Source organism: Thermobia domestica, chromosome 5 (assembly GCF_964235325.1).
Source record: "Thermobia domestica chromosome 5, izTheDome1.hap1.1, whole genome shotgun sequence".
Classification (NCBI taxonomy): Eukaryota; Metazoa; Arthropoda; class Insecta; order Zygentoma; family Lepismatidae; genus Thermobia; species Thermobia domestica.
The window spans coordinates 197436057-197455626 of NC_137458.1; the positions used below are offsets into that span (position 1 = coordinate 197436057).

At 38.4% G+C, this 19570-nt stretch overlaps 1 protein-coding gene across 1 annotated transcript in view; it reads left to right on the forward strand.

Moving 5' to 3' along the window:
* Positions 1 to 19570, forward strand: part of Vta1 (vesicle trafficking 1) — a 128305-nt gene that overhangs the window by 23358 nt on the left and 85377 nt on the right. Inside the window, exon 2 of the mRNA XM_081759550.1 lies at positions 5219 to 5441. Coding sequence (XP_081615676.1) covers positions 5219 to 5441 — 223 coding nt within the window. The remainder of the gene's footprint in view (positions 1 to 5218; positions 5442 to 19570) is intronic.

The window sequence follows — 19570 nt, forward strand, 5'->3', positions numbered from 1 at the left end:
GAAAAAGCTATCTAGTGATACCAGAAGCAACCTCCTATCCTTACCCCTTTCGGGGGTACTGGGATAACGAAAATTCTAAGTGGAAACCCTAATTTCTATTTGCACATTTGGATTCTCCAGAAAAAGGGACAGTGATTTGACCCAGTGACGGATGGCGCTTGAATCGACACACACATAAAGGAGGGGTACCAAAACGTTACGAAAATGTGAATTGTCAATCCCGTTCTCTGTGGCCATACTGCTAGCATACTGAACTGCAGAATCAGAAGTCCTGAGTTCCATTCCCGCGCAGAGTAACATATTTACGTGTAGTTTTGTACTCAAATAATAAATTCATATTTTATCTTCGATAAAAATAATATATTTGTCCATAATTTATTAACTTGCAAGAAAATACAAATTGCGACAAAAATGGCGCGTTTTTGTTGTAAATAACTTATGAACTCTAACCCTAACAGCCTTATTACTAAGAACTATTTTATAAAACAGTTACCGAAATTTGTATTGTATGTAACTTATATAAAGTACTATTGAAGTTAAATCGTATGGACTTATTATTTTCGGGGAAATAACAAGAGAAAAAAGGTTGCCTTGAGTGGATATCAAACTCAGGACCTCTGACTTCACAGTCGAGTACGCTCACCGTATGACCACAGAATATGGGACTGACAATTAGCATTTTCGTAACGTTTTAGTACCCCTCCTGTTTTTGTGTGTCAATTCAAGCGCCATCGGTGAAGGCACTGTTTTCAATTCTGGATCTAATCGCTGTCCCTTTTTCTGGAGAATCAAAATGTGCAATAAGAAATAGGGGTTCACATTTAAAATTTCAAGGTTATTTCCGTACCCCCGAAGGGGGTGGGGATAAGGAGTTGCATTTGGTATCATTGGATAACTTTTTCAAAACTAACACGTGTTTTTGTTTATTTTACTGATGTGTATATTTCACGAGGTATTGGATTCTTCCGGGATTTTTTCCACACCCTATATGTAATACCGGTAGTAGCAATTTGAAATGCACATTTCGCGTAACTCAACCATTATGTAATAAAGGCTCTGGAGTGTGGAAAGGACAGAATGCCCAAAAGCGGAAACATCGAGCAGCATCCCGGGAGGATGTCACTAACCGAGGTTGGGGAGTAAGCGTACTGTATAGGTGTGGGATCATCTGATAAACAAACCGCATACAACCAAACGGGCTTGTCTTTGTTTCGTACAAGTCGTTTACGAACAAGTGCACATATATTCTCTCTCTCTCTTTCTCATGAAGGCCGCGGTGGCTTAGTGGTAGAGCGTTCACCTCTGGTACTTGGGGTCCCTGGTTCGATCCCAGCTCGCGCCAAGTGAACTTTGTAGTGGACAAACACTGTGTGCGTGGGTTTTCTCGGGGTTCTTCCGTTTACCCCCACTTTCTTCATTCCACCATTTCATCTATTTCTCATCATCACCGTCTCCTTTAGCGTAGCCAGCATAAGCGTGGGACGTAAAACTTCGTCTCTCTCTCTCTCTCTCACACACAGGGTATATATATATATACAATTATGAGTTGCTTATAAACTAAATTAAACTACTCCGTACGAATGGCTTAAGTTGACTAGTCGGAATTATGGAGAAGATTTAAAATCTCTAGAAGTCAAGAGAAAATGGTATATAACTGGAAAAAAATCTAATCACTTTAATCAAGAAGGAGGAATATACATCTAAATGCGGTTTCAGCAGTTGCTTCCATGTTTCTCATTTAGATATGAAAATAAATAAATAAATAAATGTTAGCCTTAAGCCACGTATAAATATGAAAAGGGATTCTAGTCAATATAAGAGTTACAAGGTCGTTCAATAAGTTTTGTCGCCAATCTTCTATTTATTTATTTATTTATTTACTATTTTTTATTAATTGTCATAAGTGTATAATGTATTGTAAAACGAAAGCTTGAACCTTCTGATTTACAAGTAGGTTTTGTTTTTACAAATCATTCCACTGTCAACGACGAAGTCGCAGGATTAGTTATAAACTATATGAACATCAGGTTAAAACAGCGTGCTGTCATCGAATTCCTGATTGTGGAACGTGTGAATATCATTAGCATCCACCGTCGCATGAATGCTGTAAATGGAGAAGCATATGTAGACATTAGCACAGTAAGAGGTTGGATTTGGACTGTGCACACACAGAATCCAGCGACATTGTGTCTGCCACAGTGGACGGCCAATGACTGCATCCGCTCCAGAGAAAGTGGGTCAGGTTAATGCACTGGTTCACTGTGATCGGTTCATTAATCAGAGATTGATTACAGACATTACTGTATATCACTCGGAACAGTGAAACACATCATACGCGACGCACTTGGTTTCAAGAAAATGTGGGGGGTGCGGTGGCTCAGTGGTAGAACCTTCATCTCCGGTGCTTGGGGTCCCTGGTTCGATCCCAGCTCGCGCCGTGTGGACTTCGTGATGGACAAACACCGTGCTCGTGGGTTTTCTCAGGGTTCTCCCGTTTCCTTCCACTTTCTTCATTCCACCATTTCATTCATTTCTCATAATCACCGTCTCCTTTAGCTTAACCGATATAACCGTGGGACGTAAAAGACAAAGATTTCATTTCAAGAAAATGTGTTCAAAGTGGCTTCCACTTTAGCTCACAGAGGAAATGAAAGAAGCCATCAGAAACACATGTGAGCAAAATTTGACCAGTTTCAGCATGGAAGAAGATGCCTTTCTAATGTGTCTCGTAACTGGAGACGAGTCTGGGCTCACCCACTTCGAGCCCGAGACTAAACGCCAGCCCGTCGAATTGACATCCATTCTCTTCCCGTTAAAATTCAAAACGCAGCAATCAGCATGGAAAGTCGTGGTCACCATCTTTTGGGACAGTGAAGATTTGGTGCTGGTTTATTATTATTTTATTTTTTTTTAACGTGTCGCCATTGTCAACTCCGAGCGCTACGTGCAGATACTAACGAAATTGCGTGTACGCGTTCTCACAAAAATGTCAACGTTTAACACAACAAACCAAGGGCGTACACAAGCCGGAAGACCATGACCATATTGCAGAAGCTTCAATTCAGGGATATTTTGCTATACGTACCCTATAGCCCTGACTTTGCCCTCTGACTTCTGGCTGTTCTGAAAGCTTGAAATAAAGCGAAAAGGGAAGCGTTTCGCATCTAACATGGAGGTTATCAAGGCAGTGCATTCTGGCATCGTCAGCAACCGACCTCATTCTTCGCAGACAGCATGCAACAACTATTGCACCGTTGGGCATTCTCGGTGGAGACTATTGAAAAGTGAAAGATTCCTTGGAAAGCAGAAGGTTCAAGGTTCGTTTGAGGGTAAAATATTCGTATAAGATAATAGTAATAATAATAATTAAAAAAAGAGACTTGGAGCCAAAACTTATTGAAGAACACTCGTATTTTGTAGATAAACATTTGCAAATGTTTTATCAAATATATTGCTTGTGGAAAGAGTTGCACCTAGATATGACCAAAAGAAATACTAACTCAGGCTGAAGGAACACGTAAAAGAGTCTAGATAAGATAACCCATTTCTGGGTTATCCAGACGTGTACAAAAATCTAAACATCCAGTTTAGGAAATCCTGTTTTACATCCTGCTTCATACCTAACCGAAAGAGGCATGTTGTAGGCATATTTCGTCAGAAAAAAAGAAAAGAAGCTAACCACTGAAAAGGCAGTTTGATTAGAGATTGGAATAACATGATCATAAATTTAAGTATCCACTATATAAAAAGAATCGTTCTTTCTTCCATTTTACATTAACTTTTGTATAAAAAAAATTCTCGATTATACAAATAAAAATTACTGAAATTAACAATATGAAGGAAAATGATAAAATAAGTGGTATATGTGTTTGGCAGTTAAAATTTTCGAGTGCGTTTTGAATATATTTTCTAATGGACTTCATACTGCGTTGCCTGGACTGAAAAATATTGCAAGGGCTCATAATGAAAAAAATATGATTCTGGAAGACGTGTAATGTATAGACATTAAAATAGCATCTAGAGACTAGGTAAAGTGCACTTTATTATGAACAGATGTGTTTCTTTGTGCTGAGTAAGTGTTTTTACATCTCCCACTATATTGGTGTTCCTATGACTGAAACTTGGTACTGGAAACCTTAATGGTATGGCATTCATCTTATTCCTTGCAGACTTGGATGCACTGAAAGAACCCATTCTCAAAGTATTTCATCTTCTCGACATTGATAAAATTTTACTGTACCATATATGCTGTGCTCGTGTAGATCCCATATATGAGTGTACTGCACCATATATGAGTGTGCTCGTGTGCACACTGTCTTTCAAAGAATGGAGGACAGTTTGAACATGTCACTGAAATGGATAATTTGTGTGAATCCACTATATAACTGACTTTTACAAATGTAAATGACTATAATATTTTCCCAGAACTGAAGAAACCCTTGAGTACAGTGCGGTTTCAGAACCTAAACGAGATAAAGCTTGTCATAGGCCAGTGGATTAAAGAAACTCAGAAAAAGTTTCTTCGAGATGGCCTAATAAGTTAGTTTTGCGCTTAGAGAAATTTATACAGGTAGACGGAAATTGTTTTGAAAAGCAACAATGTAACATAGAGGAAGCCAAATGTAATTACAAATCTAAAATAAAATTCACAAAATGTCGGAAGCGTCCCTCCTGTTTTCTCACTTGAAATGATTTGCTATACGGACACTAAAAGAATTTGATACACGTGTCTTTTGCTTAAGATGATTAAATCTTTCAGTCTCTGTTCTACATAATCCCACTTCCTAAATTAAGAGAATTTGCGTTAGTAAACAGCTGGTTGGACAGATATTTATAAAGAAACAGGCAGTAGTCATGAAAGTTGTATCGATATTCAGGCGAGAGTAGGCTGAACGAAAGCATCTCCTATTTTTGATATCTGCTTGATAGTAAATGATTTTTATCGCTTAATCCAATAATAGTTTGTAGACGCTTAAGATATGTACTAGAAGAGCTGGAGAAAGTACGGGAAATACTGTTGTTGAGGAAGCAGAGAATTGAAGTATGATTTCTTATATAAACTCTACTATTACTGCTACCAAATAAAAATCTAACGAGCATCAGTCATCGGGTAAATTAATTAGCAATTTTTTTTTTTTTTCAGTGTGCATGCTATTCAATGATTAGATAAGTACAAGTTAAAAATATATGATCTAATATTCGGCATTCTTAATTTTAGGTAGGTTTTATGCATCTGATCTAGGGATCAAGCTAGATCGTCAGTCACCAGAAGCCAAATTGCTGTTATGTAAGCTTCTAGATTGGTTGGAAGATCAAAAGAAAGTGTTGGTGGAAAACGAAGCCGTAACCAATCAAATTGCTGCACAAGCTCATATTGAAAATTACGCGTATAGATTATTTTTATGGGCAGATGGAGAGGACAGACAAGCAAGATTCAACAAGTAAGTACAGTAGAAGTTTCCTTATTTAAAAATTGTACAAAGTTAGCCAAATAGTATCTACAAAATGCTGTTAAATAAAGTAGTAGTCCGTTGGGTGCTCAGTGTATACACTATACGAAGGGTCCTGAAATTAATTATTAGTCCATATAATAGTATTTTCTAAATACTATCTGCTTACTTTTTGCGTTTTTTATACAGTGTTCTTCATTGTCTTGACATTATTTACTAAAATTCAAAATAATGCGGGTAAGCTTAGTGAAGAACTTTAAAAGATACTATCGTAATATGGATAGATCTTTTTATCCTGCCAATAATACTGACCTGCAAATTTTCAACTTTTTTCTGTTGTTTTGTAATAAAATGGTGTATCCGAATCGATTTTTTCTGCAGATTACGAAAAGGACATTCAAAGTCGTGTATCACGTCAGGTTTTTTCACAAATCACGAAAATGTCAAAATTGGAAAAAAAAAAAAAAAAGTTTTTAACCTGTAGACGCCTGCCAGGGAATTCTTATCTTGACGTTGTCATCCCTGGCGCCTCTTCTAATCGTTGCAGAGACGTGAACGACCTCTTGTTGAAAAGCTAATAGAACAAGTAATGCAACGAGCTATGTTTGGTGCATCTGAGCTCTCATTCGTACAAGAAGAAATTTCAAATATTTGTAAAAAATGTCATTTTTTGAATTTCCGGCCACGCTGGCAACACTGTTAGTTATTCTACTTTGGTAAAAAAAAAAAAAATAATAATACGAGTTTCTTACATAGTCATACCAACCATATAGAAAAATGAAAGCCGTAGCTACAATAGGAAGCAAGGAAAAAAATCAAAGTGCAACCACCGTTTATAAAATTTTGTGGCTCGTAAACATTCACGTTGTTTCCTCTGGCGCCTCCTAATTGTCACACAGAGACATGATCGACACCTTGTTAGAAAGATAATAGAACAGGGAATCCAGCGAGATATGTATCGTAACCCTGGCTCCCGTTCGTAGAAGAAAAGGAAGAAGAAAGTCAAAAAAGTTGTAATTTTTTTTTTTTTTGAATTTTCGACCACGCTGGCAACACTGTTAGTAATCCTACGTTGGTAAAAAAAATCAGGTGAGTGCCTCACTCACATAGTCATACCAACCATATAAAAAATGATGTGATCGACTTGTTGGAAAGTTTAAATGGAATTAATATGTAAAGGGAAACAAATATCAGAGTGCCCTTGCCCATAACCCAGCATGAACTTAATGATTTGGTTCGTGACCTTAATTTACCTAAAGACGCAGCAGAATTGTTAGGATCGTGACTTCATGAAAACAATTTATTGGGTCCGAATACGAGATTCTCCTGGTACAGACACCGAGGCTGAATTAGTTCCACTGTTTGCAGAAAAAAATGGTTTGGTATATTGTCGAGACTTTCCGGCAGTCATGAAATTCTACAACATCAATTGCAATTCAGGAGAATGGAGGCTGTTCATAGATTCCAGCAAATCCAGCTTAAAAGGTGTTTTATTACACAACACTAACGTCCATCCGTCCATTCCAATAGTACATGCAGTGACTATGAAAGAGACATACGAAAGCCTTCAATTTCTGCTGGAAACGGTGCAGTACAAGCATTATGAGTGGTGTGTGTGTGGGGGGGATTTCAAAGTCATTGGAATATTGCTAGGCCAACAAGCAGGCTACACAAAATATTCTTGCTTTTTGTGTGAGTGGGACTCCAGAGCAAGAACTGAACATTGGGTTCGAAAGCAGTGGCCATTCAGAAGTACTTTCATACCTGGCAAAAAGAACATTGTTTCACTTCCATTGGTTGGTCCCTCTAAAATACTGTTGCCACCGTTACATATAAAACTAGGTTTAATGAAACAATTCGTGACAGCTTTAAACAGAGATAATAGATGCTTTCAGTACCTTGCCAGTAAATTCTCATCTAACACGTCAGAAAAAATCAAAGCTGGAATTTTCACAGGCCCACAAATCCGAAAATTGATGGAGGACAAAACATTTGAGGAAAGTATGAGTGAGATAAAATTAGAAGCATGGGCTGCGTTCAGAAATGTGGTACAAAACTTTTGGGGGAACAAAAAGGCTGCAAATTACAGCGTTTTAATCGACGAGATGTTGGAATCTTTTAAATTGCTTGGATGCAACATGAGCGTCAAAGTTCACTTTCTTCATGCTCATCTCAATTGCTTTCCTGACAATCTTGGTGATTTTACGGAAGAACATGGCGAGCGTTTCCATCAGGATATTAAAGTGATGGAAAAGAGATACCAAGGAAGGTGGACTGTCCATATGATGGCCGACTATTGCTGGATGTTAAAAAGATACTGTATGGAAGAACACCAACGAAAATCCAAAAAGAGGAAGTTTCAAGGGAAGCCCGGTGACGAATGTTAGGTATGTATGTTTTAAACTATGCATTTATGTTTATCTTCTTTTTTCTCTTTCTTCTTACCGTTCTTCTATGACTATTAGACTCTCCACAACTCTGAGATCAATGATTTGCATATATAATGTACATCAGAGTATGGGACAAATAATAGGTAGAAACGAAAGTGGTGTTATGTTTCCTTTGGCTGATACAGGGTGTTGAAATTGGGCACCATCTGGTAGTTTAATAGACTATATGGGAAAGTATTTGGTGGCTGGGAATTGTATTACGTACCATCAGCGCCTCCGAAATGCAGATCAAGATGATGTGGTGTTTCTCCCGAAGGCAGGGCTGTGACCCGAAGGTCCCTGGGCAAGGTGAACCCATGATGGTTTGTCATTGCCTGCCATGAGATGATGACGTCCGAAGGACCTACAGTTGAACAAGGGATCCGGACTTCCTCTGTCCCCACCGGGAATCGAACCTGAGATCCCTTGATTACAAGGCGAAGAGCTTATCCATTTATCCATTTAGGGACATATGCTGACAAATAAGACCATTGTCATATTATGGTGTACAGCAGGGTAAGGGATAAATAATAGTTGAAAACTTCAGTGGCATTATGTTCTGTTTTACCGATCCGGACGTTTAAAGTTGTGTATATGCAAACATTCGCTTCATATTCGCTATCCGTCTGTTGCGAGGCTGCCTCTATTCTACTAGGGAAGTACAGTAGAAGCGTCATTGTGGAGGTGTTGATTTCTGTAGTAGCTTACTCGTCTTTACTGACTGCAAGTAGGTGGTGATCGGTTCGTGTGTTGTGCCTACTTCATTGTACCTGCAAGAAGTTGCAATTCCTGCATGCTTTTGTCCAGTGACTTTTGTTGTTCTGTTTCTCGCGAGATTTATGCGAACTTTGTTGTTGTGTACTATTTGGTGTTATTTTCTGGTAGGTTTCGCCAGGGTGGAAATCTGTAATGCAAAAGCCATATTATTCATTTCAAAACAATTCGGTGACGTGTGTGACAAATGGCTTCCGGTGGAAGCACGGATAAACATCGGCAATGTTCCGTGTGCGAACTATGGTTTAGAGGGCAAAGAAAGCGCCCGATGTGTGCAAACAAGCGGTTAGTTACATGCGTTGGAGCAAAGGTAAGTCATTCCAGTGCTTCGGTTCGTCAACAGTACTATGTACGACATACTACATAAAGGCAAGTTCTTATGTGAGAAGTGTCCAGAAACAACCAGAAATGGGTAGTCAGGGATCGGATCTCAACGTTGAAGATACGTCAACTGTGCCTGTGCACATGAAGGTAAACCTCGCAGAAATTCCTGAAGAACGGTTAGTAGTGTTCACGGAATTGAACAATGAACAGTTGACTGTGCTGTGCAGCTTCTGTGACACCTTACATAATAGTAGTGTTACTAGCGTTGAAACCAGACTGGGCATGTTGTTAATGAAACTCAGGCATGATCTTTGTAATGACTTTCTGGGAGCAATATTTGGATATCCATGCCACGGAAGTGTGTCAAATGCATTGAAATCAGTCAGACAGGCTTTGATGAGGCAGTTTGTACCGTCTGTATTGGGTTCAAAGCATTTATCTCGTTCGTTTCTTCTGAGCAAGGTTCCAGCTTGAGCCAGCAAACTTCATGGGGTAGGGGATGTCAAGCTGGTTTTAGTCTTTCACGGAACATACATTTACACCGAAAATTCGACGAACTACACTCTGCAAAAGCGTCTGTATACTGTGCAAAAAGGACGTCCGTTAGTGAAACCCATGAACTCTATGTTCGCCGACACAGCAAATGGTTTAAACCAGCTCTTACAACCAGGGGACTGCGTTTTGGTTGATAGGGGATTCCGAGATTCCATGACGGTGTTGGAGGAGGCGGGGATCATTGCGAAAATGCCATGTCTTTTAGAAAAGGGAAAGAAGCAGCGTGATTGCCTGGCTGCAAAATAAACCCCTATTGTCACAAAGGGCAGGTGGTGTGTAGAAGGGGAAATGACCATCACAAAATGAAGTACAAGATGTTTAGGGATCGGGTTCCAATTGCGGCTCTTCCCTTCTTACGCGAGTATTTACTCATTCCAGGTGCCTTATAGAATCAGTTTGCGCTTCCATTGACCAACGATGCACCAGAAAAGTCTGACGAAAGTATTAAAATCTTATCACGTTCTCGTTTAATAAACGAACTACAAAAGAAACTACAGACATCCGGTGATATTGACAAACGCTCAGCAAAGATTTGGGAACCGTGTGACGGATCGTCAATTACTGATTTCCCTCGATTGACAGAAGACACATTCAAAATCACGCTTGGAATTTATCAAATCCAAAATGTTCACGCATATGCAGCAGAGCACATGAAATCTGATGGTAGTTTTTCACTGTTCCATTTGCATATCACTCCACACATCCTGAGGTTTAAAATTCAATCTCAACATGTACAGAGTTTGCAGTACACACTTTTCATTGAATATGATCCAGAAAAATCAGGAGCCGACGCTATTCTTGGATGGTACTGCAAATGCCCCAATGGAGCTCGTGTTCTCGGATGTTGCTCGCATGTGGCTTCCGACTCTTTGGTATCTTGGTGTTGCTCGTTATGAAACTGTTCATTTTCCTACTTCGCACCTAAGTGGTATTTTTCTCGACACTAAGGACATACACGGTAAAGAAGTTCCAGGCATGACTTAACTTTGGTTATAAGGAGATCTGCTGCACATTTTGACCACTAATCGTGGTATTGTCATTCACATCTACTGACGATATTGTCCATTCCCATAGAATTTAACACTTTGTTATCTTTATGTTTCCGATACCTTATTTCTGTGTATGTGTGTGTCGGTGTGTGTGTATGCATGTATGAAACGCACCCAAACACTTTCTTTTCGGCCTATTTCGTAATATTAAATATCATAATATGACAATGGTCTTATTTGTAAGATTATGTCCCCGGTGGATGAATGGATAAGCTCTTCGCCTTGTAATCAAGGGATCTCAGGTTCGATTCCCGGTGGGGACAGATGAAGTCCGGATCCCTTGTTCAACTGTAGGTTCCATCCTTCGGACGTCATCATCTCATGGCAGGCAATGGCAAACCATCGTGGGTTCGCCTTGCCCAGGGACCTTCGGGTCACAGCCCTGCCTTCAGGAGGAACACCACATCATCTTGATCTGCATTTCGGAGGCGCTGATGGTACGTAATACAATTCCCAGCCACCAAATACTCTCCCATACAGTCTATTAAACTACCATTTGGTACCCAATTTCAACACTCTGTATCAGCCAAAGGAAACACAACACCACTTTCGTTTCTACCTATTATTTGTCCCGTACTCTGATGTACATCATATATGCAAATCATTGATCTCAGAGTTGTGGACGGTACCTACAAAAATCCGAATATAACATGTAGTTTTCCATATACTCCATTATAATCATTTGCGGTATTTTGGCCCTACTTTCTTGAAATCGTTATCAGTGTCGTCGAAATATTTTTTTCCTGAGGAGTTGCCTTTATATCTATAGGAATACAGCAAAAAAGCGAGGCAAATAGAAATTTTATTTTTGACGAGAACTTACACAGGGTCCTTTCTTCTTCTACAAATGGGAGCTCAGGAATACCAAACATACCTCGTTAAATTTCTTGTTGTATTACCTGTCCAACAAGGTGTCGATCATGTCTTTGTGACAATTAGGAGGCATCAGGGGTAATAGCGTGAATGTTTACGAACCAAAAAAATTTATAAACGATGGTTGCACTTTGATATTTTTCCTCGCTTCCTGTTGTAGCTACGGCTTTCATTTTTCTATATGGTTGATATGACTATGTAAGGGACTCGTATTATTTTTTTTTTTTTTTTTTTACCAACGTAGAATAACTAACAGTGTTGCCAGCGTGGCCGGAAATTCAAAAAATGACATTTTTTACAAATACAGGGTTTTCATAAAGTATGGACGAATTTAATTCGCTTATAATTTACATAAAAATGCTCATATTGAAATCAAATAAAGTGCAAACGGTAGCGGAGGGATTAAATTTTTACCTGTAATCTGCACCAGCACATTCACCGCCACACCTCCAACTGGGCGCCACTAGGAATCGACTTCTGTGGGCTGTTGATGATGCTTTCCCTTACCCTGCTGACTGTTGCAGGCAATGTCGGCGGCCTCCCACTTCGAGGACGGTCCAGGACGCTTCCTGTCTCCAAGAACTTAGCATGCCACTTTCGGATTGCACTCTCAGTCGGTGCCGGCTTTTTGAACTCTTTGGTGAACTTTCGACACACCAGAATTGGTGATTTTAGCTCTGCGTACCACAGAACACATTGCGCTTTCTCTTTCACCGACGCTATCTTTGATACGGTAACAGTGTTGCCAACTAAAAATTTAATCTTTCCGCTACCGTTTGCACTTTATTTGATTTCATTATGAGCATTTTTATGAAAATTATAAGCAAATTAAATCCGTTCAAACTTTATGAAAACCCTGTATTTGAAATTTCTTCTTCTACGAATGAGAGCTCAGATGCACCAAACATAGCTCGTTGCATTACTTGTTCTATTAGCTTTCCAACAAGGGGTCGTTCATGTCTCTACAATGATTAGAAGAGGCACCAGGGATGACAATATCAAGATATGAATTCCCTGGCAGGCGTCTACAGGTTAAAAAATACGTTTTTTTCAATTTTGACATTTTCGTGATTTGTGAAAAAACCTGATGTTAATCACAATTTTGAAGGTCATTTTCTTAATCAGCAGAAAAAAACTATTCCGGTACACCTCTTAACTTGAAAACAACAAAACCTTCCATATCAGTGTAATATATGTATTACTGTGGGACAGAAACCCTGTTCTACGGACACAGACAATTTTCTTATTCCCCCAATGTTTTAGTAACCTCTTGATAAGGGACAGAAAATTATTATCGGATCATACTATTTAGGGTAGAATATGCTTTCTGCAATTTGAAAAGAAATCTGCGGTGGAGTATGTAGCGTTCAGTTTTTCCTCTACAATTTTTTCAATATTCTGTTCATAATGTTTTTGTCTGTTTTCATTGTTTATGTAATTCTGATTATGGTTCACTGTTTTGGTTTGGTGTGTTTTTGAGATTGTTTAACTAGTGTCTTTACAATTGTCAGTTAGTCTTTATAATTTGTATGCTGTGCTTTTGAAAAGAATTTCCGTTGTATTACAAATATACTAGAGTAATTAGAGCAGTGAATAGAGTATTTCTTTATTATCTTACAATTATATTTATTGTATTTACTGCATACGGCATCCTTTCCCTACAAAATTTCTTTGTTACAAATCAGTGACCTCGTGAATTATCACACAGAATTCCAACAAGTTAAACTTGAAGAAATTGCTCTTTTCTCCGTCCACAATAAATTACTTTGTTGATAACGAGTCTGATGAATTTTACCACTGAAAGTAGTTTCCGATCTACATTTATGCAAGATGAATTTGTTAATATACTTTTTTTTTTTCCAAATTGTTATTATATGGGTCAATGTAAAACGACCAACGTGCTCTATCTAGAATTATACAGGGTGTATCAGACCACCTGTCCCAGGCATTTTTCTCAGCTCGTAATGCACGTAGACATTTCAAACAGAAAATTGAATTACCAAATCGTATGTAAAGAATCAAATGGTGATGCTTCCATATCCAGTGGCGTAGCGGAAGTACTACTATGGGGGGTCAACTCCAAAATTTCAAATGGAAAGTGGTATCAATTTCGATTTCTTTGGAAGCACTATTGAAAAAGAAACAACTTTTACAGGGAACACTTTTCGTTAAATTCTACGGTTTGGCATCTACGTCTGTTTGTTTTAAAATTGCTACTATCAGACCACCCGTCCCACGTATTTTTCTCGGCTAGTAGTGCTCGTAGACATTTCCAACAAAGAGATTTGGTGGTAGACAGACTATCAGAGTGAAAACAAAAAATGAAATTACATTTTGCTCTTAAGTTAGGAGATTCGAAAATACTTTTCCCGATATGTATGAAAAAGAGCTGAAATGCCATGCGGACCCCCAAATGTGAAAGGAAGTATCTACATTTTGCTTCTTTTGAGAACAACTGCAAAAACGGTAATTTTTGATAATTAACGTTACTGATAAAGACTTTGTTTTGTCAATGGTCACTAAGTGTTCATTGACGCCGAATAGAAAACATACTCTTTAACAGTAACGATCAAAAATCACCTTTTTTGCTGCTGTTCTCAAAATAAGCAAAATGTAGATACTTCCTTTCATCTTTGGGCGGCCGCATATAAAACAGTTAACTGATCGCTTAATGCCATATCACGAAAAGAATACCTGAAGCTAGTTTGACTTAGCCGAAGAACTGAAAATGAATCACAGTTTCAACAAAGATAAACAGAGTTCTGTGAAAGATGTTCACTACGAGTTTATGAAGTGATATCCCGATTTGTTTCTTAGAACTCTTGTGTCTACAAGTATATTGAGAACATCAACTTTCAATAAGGAAGAAGTTGCAAAGTTCTTTTCGAATTAGTGCGCACTCGAATTAGTGCGCACTGATGGAGAAATATTCTTTTCCACCATCAACCATCTTTTCCACCACGTGGATGAGACTCGTGTATCGTCGTATCATACCAAAGTGATATGTGAGAAAGGGAAACGAGTTATGGTCAAGTTGACGTCGGGCGAAAGAGGTCGAAATAAACGTTTATGTTCTACATGAGTGCTACTGGTCAGTTTGTACCACCGCTCTTCATATTTCCGCATCAGAAAATGAGTGAGATACAGATGGTTGATGCTCCACTCGAGAGCATTGCTGTAGCAGAAAGTATTGGTTGGATAACGTGTGATACTTTTTTTTAACTTGATTGTAACACTTGTGAAATTCTGTCTTTCTTTCCCTCAGAATTCAGTTTTGCTAATTGTTTATGAACATGGCAGCCATAAAAAACTGAAAATTATTCAGTATGTGGGGGATCACAGTATTCAGTGCTCAGTACTTCTCCACATATAGGAAATTCCAAAACATGTGAGCCTTCTCTCACACCACTACCAAAAGGGCAACCCATCCCTTGTTAGGACGATGGTTGTTGGTTGTTGCCAGATGTCCGATGTCATTAGGTAGAGGAAGAAACAAGAAAGAAAAAAGGAAGGAAAACAAGTGAAAAATAAAGACAATGTTATTACTTTTTGTGATAGATTTAACATAGCATTATTATTGTAATTATTATTATTATTCAGGAGTGTCCACAGGCGGGTTTTAGGTGCTGGTTGTATCCATAAGATTTATTATTATTATTATTATTATTATTATTATTGAAAGACAAAATATTTTATTGAAAGTAGCACAATCGGTTTAATTATACCTTAATGATGCCTTTTAAAACGTTACCTATAAAGGAGAACTTAGCATTTTAGAATAATTAATTGTCAGCCAAGAATGCATTCTCTTTTAATTGAAAGAGCAAAATTTTGGAGGGAGGCATAAGGAAGTCTAGATTGATTTTGTATAGATAGAAATTAGCACTGGCTGCCACGTTAAATAGCCTCCTATTATTTGGGATGTAAATTAGTATGGGTACTTTTATCCTTATTTTTCCTTTTTCTCGGGGGGGGGGGGGAGGAATCCTTTACACTTATTTTTGGGTGTAATGGTAAATTTGGGGAATGATTGCACCCAAGCACTTGGAGAATAGGTACCATTGTTATTATTACTAGTATTAGTGACTGAAAGTTATTACAAACTCACTGGAGATACAGCCTATGAATGTGTATGGCCAGCTAGCCAACTTTTAGTGGGTGATGTCAGTACATGACTTCCATCGCCTTTATTTTTGGATCTCTAGACCAGGCTCACTATCTTTTAATTTAAAAATAAAAAGGCCTCCACTTGTCTCAAAATGTGAAGAGAATAACGAAAATTGTACCTGGAAATCAATCAGAACCACGAATATGATAAGCGTGTGCAATAGCCATTTTCGATTCTACTTTTACAACTACTAACAATAATTATAATTATTATTTCAACATTAATATATGTGTGTGATCAAAATGTAGTAAACTCTTATCTTTTGTTTATGAGCTATCATCATCACTCTCATCTTTTGAAGAATATGTTACTTGTACACAGATTTCAATCCTTTCATCAAAAATAGATTGAAAGTTTTCGTAGCTTCCTTCAATGCTTTCTACATGTTTGATATTATTTATCCACTTTTCGGGCGTCACATGATTGCACGACTTCTTAAGAAGTTGTATTACTTCCTCACTGGTCGTTTCCTTAAATTTTGAGACGAAACCCTACCCTTCAGTTCTTATCACAAAATTTCGATGGAGTTGAGGACGCAATGGTAAGGTGGTAAACGTAGCACAATATGCCCATATTTTGCAGCTAATTCGTCCACCGCATATTTCTTTTTTCTGTCGGTAACAGAAGTGTTCTCTTCTATAACTTCAAGGAGAACGAGAATTATAGGAAAAGGATTAGAAATGGGGATATTATGCAAGGTCATGTAGTTAAGAATTTGACTTTTCTTCCAGGAAGAGATTGGTTTTGGGTTGAGAACACGATTGTGATACAGGGCATTGTCCATAACAATTACACATGGTGTCTCAAGGCGTTTCAATATTTTCTCCTCAAACCAATTCTCAAAGATATCTGCATTCATGCTACCATGGTAATCTGCTGGAGCATCATCCATTGTTTTGTGAGTTACTAGAAGCGCATCGTCAATAAAGCCTGAACGCCCCCCGCAATGTAGAATAACAATTCTATCACCTTTATTCCCAGGACTCGTTCTAGCACAATTGTCTGAATCGTCTATCCAGTTCTTTATCTGACAGGAGTTACTATCAAACCACGTTTCGTCGAGGTACACATCTGCATAACCCTGAGCACGAAGATTATTGATACTATGTAGGTATCTATATCGCCATGCAATTACATGTAGTGATTCACTACGAATACATTTTTTCACTGAGGTTTTATATTTAAAACCCATACTTCGTAGCAGGCGATAAACTGTAGTGCGTTGGTATGGAAACTTGTATTCGGTGTCAGCTGTCTTAAGCCTTATTGCTTCAATTAGCGCTTCCGTTGTGGGAGATTTGCCTTCCTTATAAAATTCAAAAACTGTGAGGCGCAATAAATCACGAGTGAAATCGTCAATTTTGTCGAATTAAAGCTTTTGTTTTACAACTTTCTTTTTTGTTGATGTCGAATAGTTTTTCACATCAATTTTCCCACAAATTCTTTTTATAGTGCTAATGCTAACACCAGTCGCTTGTGTTAATAACTTATTTAAGTTTTTGGAAGTTAAAACACCACCATTATCGATGACACTTCGTTAAAAAAAAAAAAAAAAATCACTAACATCACCGTTTGCTTATGCAACTTAGCTCCCCTCCCAACTACAACATTATCTTCTTTCGTCGGAGTACTTGGCGAAGAAGACCCGGGCTCCGGATTTTCGTTCTAATATTGCTCGTTACGAGTGTTATTGTTTAACCAAGGTCGGAAAAACATTGACATTGTAGCGAATTATAACCGAACACACTAACACAAAGAGTGATTCAAGACTGAAAGAAATCTTGAGAAAAGGGGACATTTGGCAATCTTTTTCTGTCTCTCGCCTCTTGTTTTCTTAGATTTATGGCCAGTTGACAAGGGTCAGAGCCATGTGGGTGATCTGTGGTGTTTTATGAAACCGTTTAAAGGTGCATACAATTAAGCTTGTTCACTGTGGATGCGCAGGAATGCTGGAGTAAAGATAACAGAATACGATGTAGCACAACTTGTTTCAGAGGCATACCGAAAGATATGTCGCATAGTCATTGCTCTCAATTGACTTTACGTGCACCGGAATATATTCACTGAACCCTCAGATATTCACAGACACCGACTATCTGTCCGCAGACGTGATTCGTGTTGCAAGATGTTATACTAGGCCTACCGGTGAGACCCACAACCTTCAACTTCGGCATCGGTTGAGGAAAAGGGGACTACATTTAGCTTGTCGTCTGCAGCGGATCTACGTTTTCCACATATGACCGAGGAACCAGAATCTTCTTCTCCATCAACTAGTAAAGAGCTCTCAGTAAATAGTTATCATCAGTACCGGAAAATCGTAAGAGACGTTTAGCGTCAGGAACCAGAAGAACTGGAGTGAGTGCGATACTAGTGTCTTCACTATATAAGACGCAAATTGAAAGAAAAGTGACTTCAGCACACGAACTACCAAAGGAAGGTTGCAAGAAGCTAATGAACCACCACACCGACAAAGAGAAAATACCACCAGACGAACAGGAAAGCAGCACTGAATGCATAATTTGTGGTGAAGCGTTCAATGAAGGCTGGGTGTAGTGTAAATCTTGCGATGGCTAGGCTCATGAAACTGCACCCCTATCGAATTAACAGATATCCATTACACATGTGATCACTGTCAGCTTCGTGGGTAGGTGTTATTATTGTTTCTTCTAAATGTAGAATATAATGTTTTTCAAATAAGGTAAGTGCAGGTAAATACGCCATGTTAAGGGTGTTTGATTTTTTTATGGCTTTAATTTTCATGAAAGAACAAGACATGTGTGTTGCATAGTAGCCTTTTCTGCGTGTAGAAGAAACTGTGGCAATGATGCGACTCACTTTTATTTTGTACCCAAGCTAAAAGAAAAAAATGTTACAAAGTGGCGTATATACTAACACGTGCATTTAATTACGCAAAGTCTAGAATACTACTTGAAACCTGTAATAAATCTTGCAAGTGCATACATCATCTGTATTATACGAACTCATGTATTACTACACAAGATGGCTGAAGCAAAAAATTAGAATAACCAAAGTTAGGGTTGCCATTTTTCAAAAAATGCAAATCTGGGACGCTACTAAATTACAAAAATCTTTGAAATGCTTAAAATGAAAAGAAGTGTTATATACAAATTTACTTTCTTCCATTAGATAGAGTTGTTCAAGTATTACGTTATCACATTTTTAGTCATTTTACTAGACCTTCTCCCTAGTTAAGCAAACGTGAGCAAATGATTTACTCCCTCCCTCTGGTTAAAAAAAAAAAAAAATCCCTCAGGACCTGTTGTTTTGTGGTTTTCAGAGAGTTTCAGCTCATTAGAGGTATGACGTTTCCTTCCACACGTTGTAGACTTTTTTTTTAAAAATATACAACGGTTAATTCATTGGAAGTGTGTTCTGGCGGAGTTTGTTATATTATATTGCTGAGATCCGAGACATTTAATCTTTCCGAGAAATATTTTCGGGACGCCGGGAACCAGATCTCGATTCCGGGACGAATGGCAACCCTAACCAAAGTATAAGATGAAGATATCTACAAAGTTGAAATGAAGTTCCAAACTGAAAAGTTCTAGTCCATAAGAAGATAAACAATGTCACTGTACTAACTAACTAACTAACTAACTCATGGCCTATGGAACCCGGAGGTTCAATGCCGCGTTCACAAAAGCTCTCCACTGACTTCTATCCTTAGCTAACTGCATCCAGTTTCTACTTTGTATTCCAATCTCTGTGAGATCCATCTTAATATTGTCCTCTCATCTGCGTCTAGGTCTTCGTAATGGTCGTTTTCCTATGGGTCTACCAGTCAAGACTTTGAAAGCGTTTCTACTTTCTTCCATTTAGCTACATGACCCGCCCACCTAAGCCTCCTAGACTTGACGACCCTAACAATGTTGGGTAAGCCATATAAATTATGTAGTTCCTCGTTATGAAGTTTCCGCCATTCCCCAT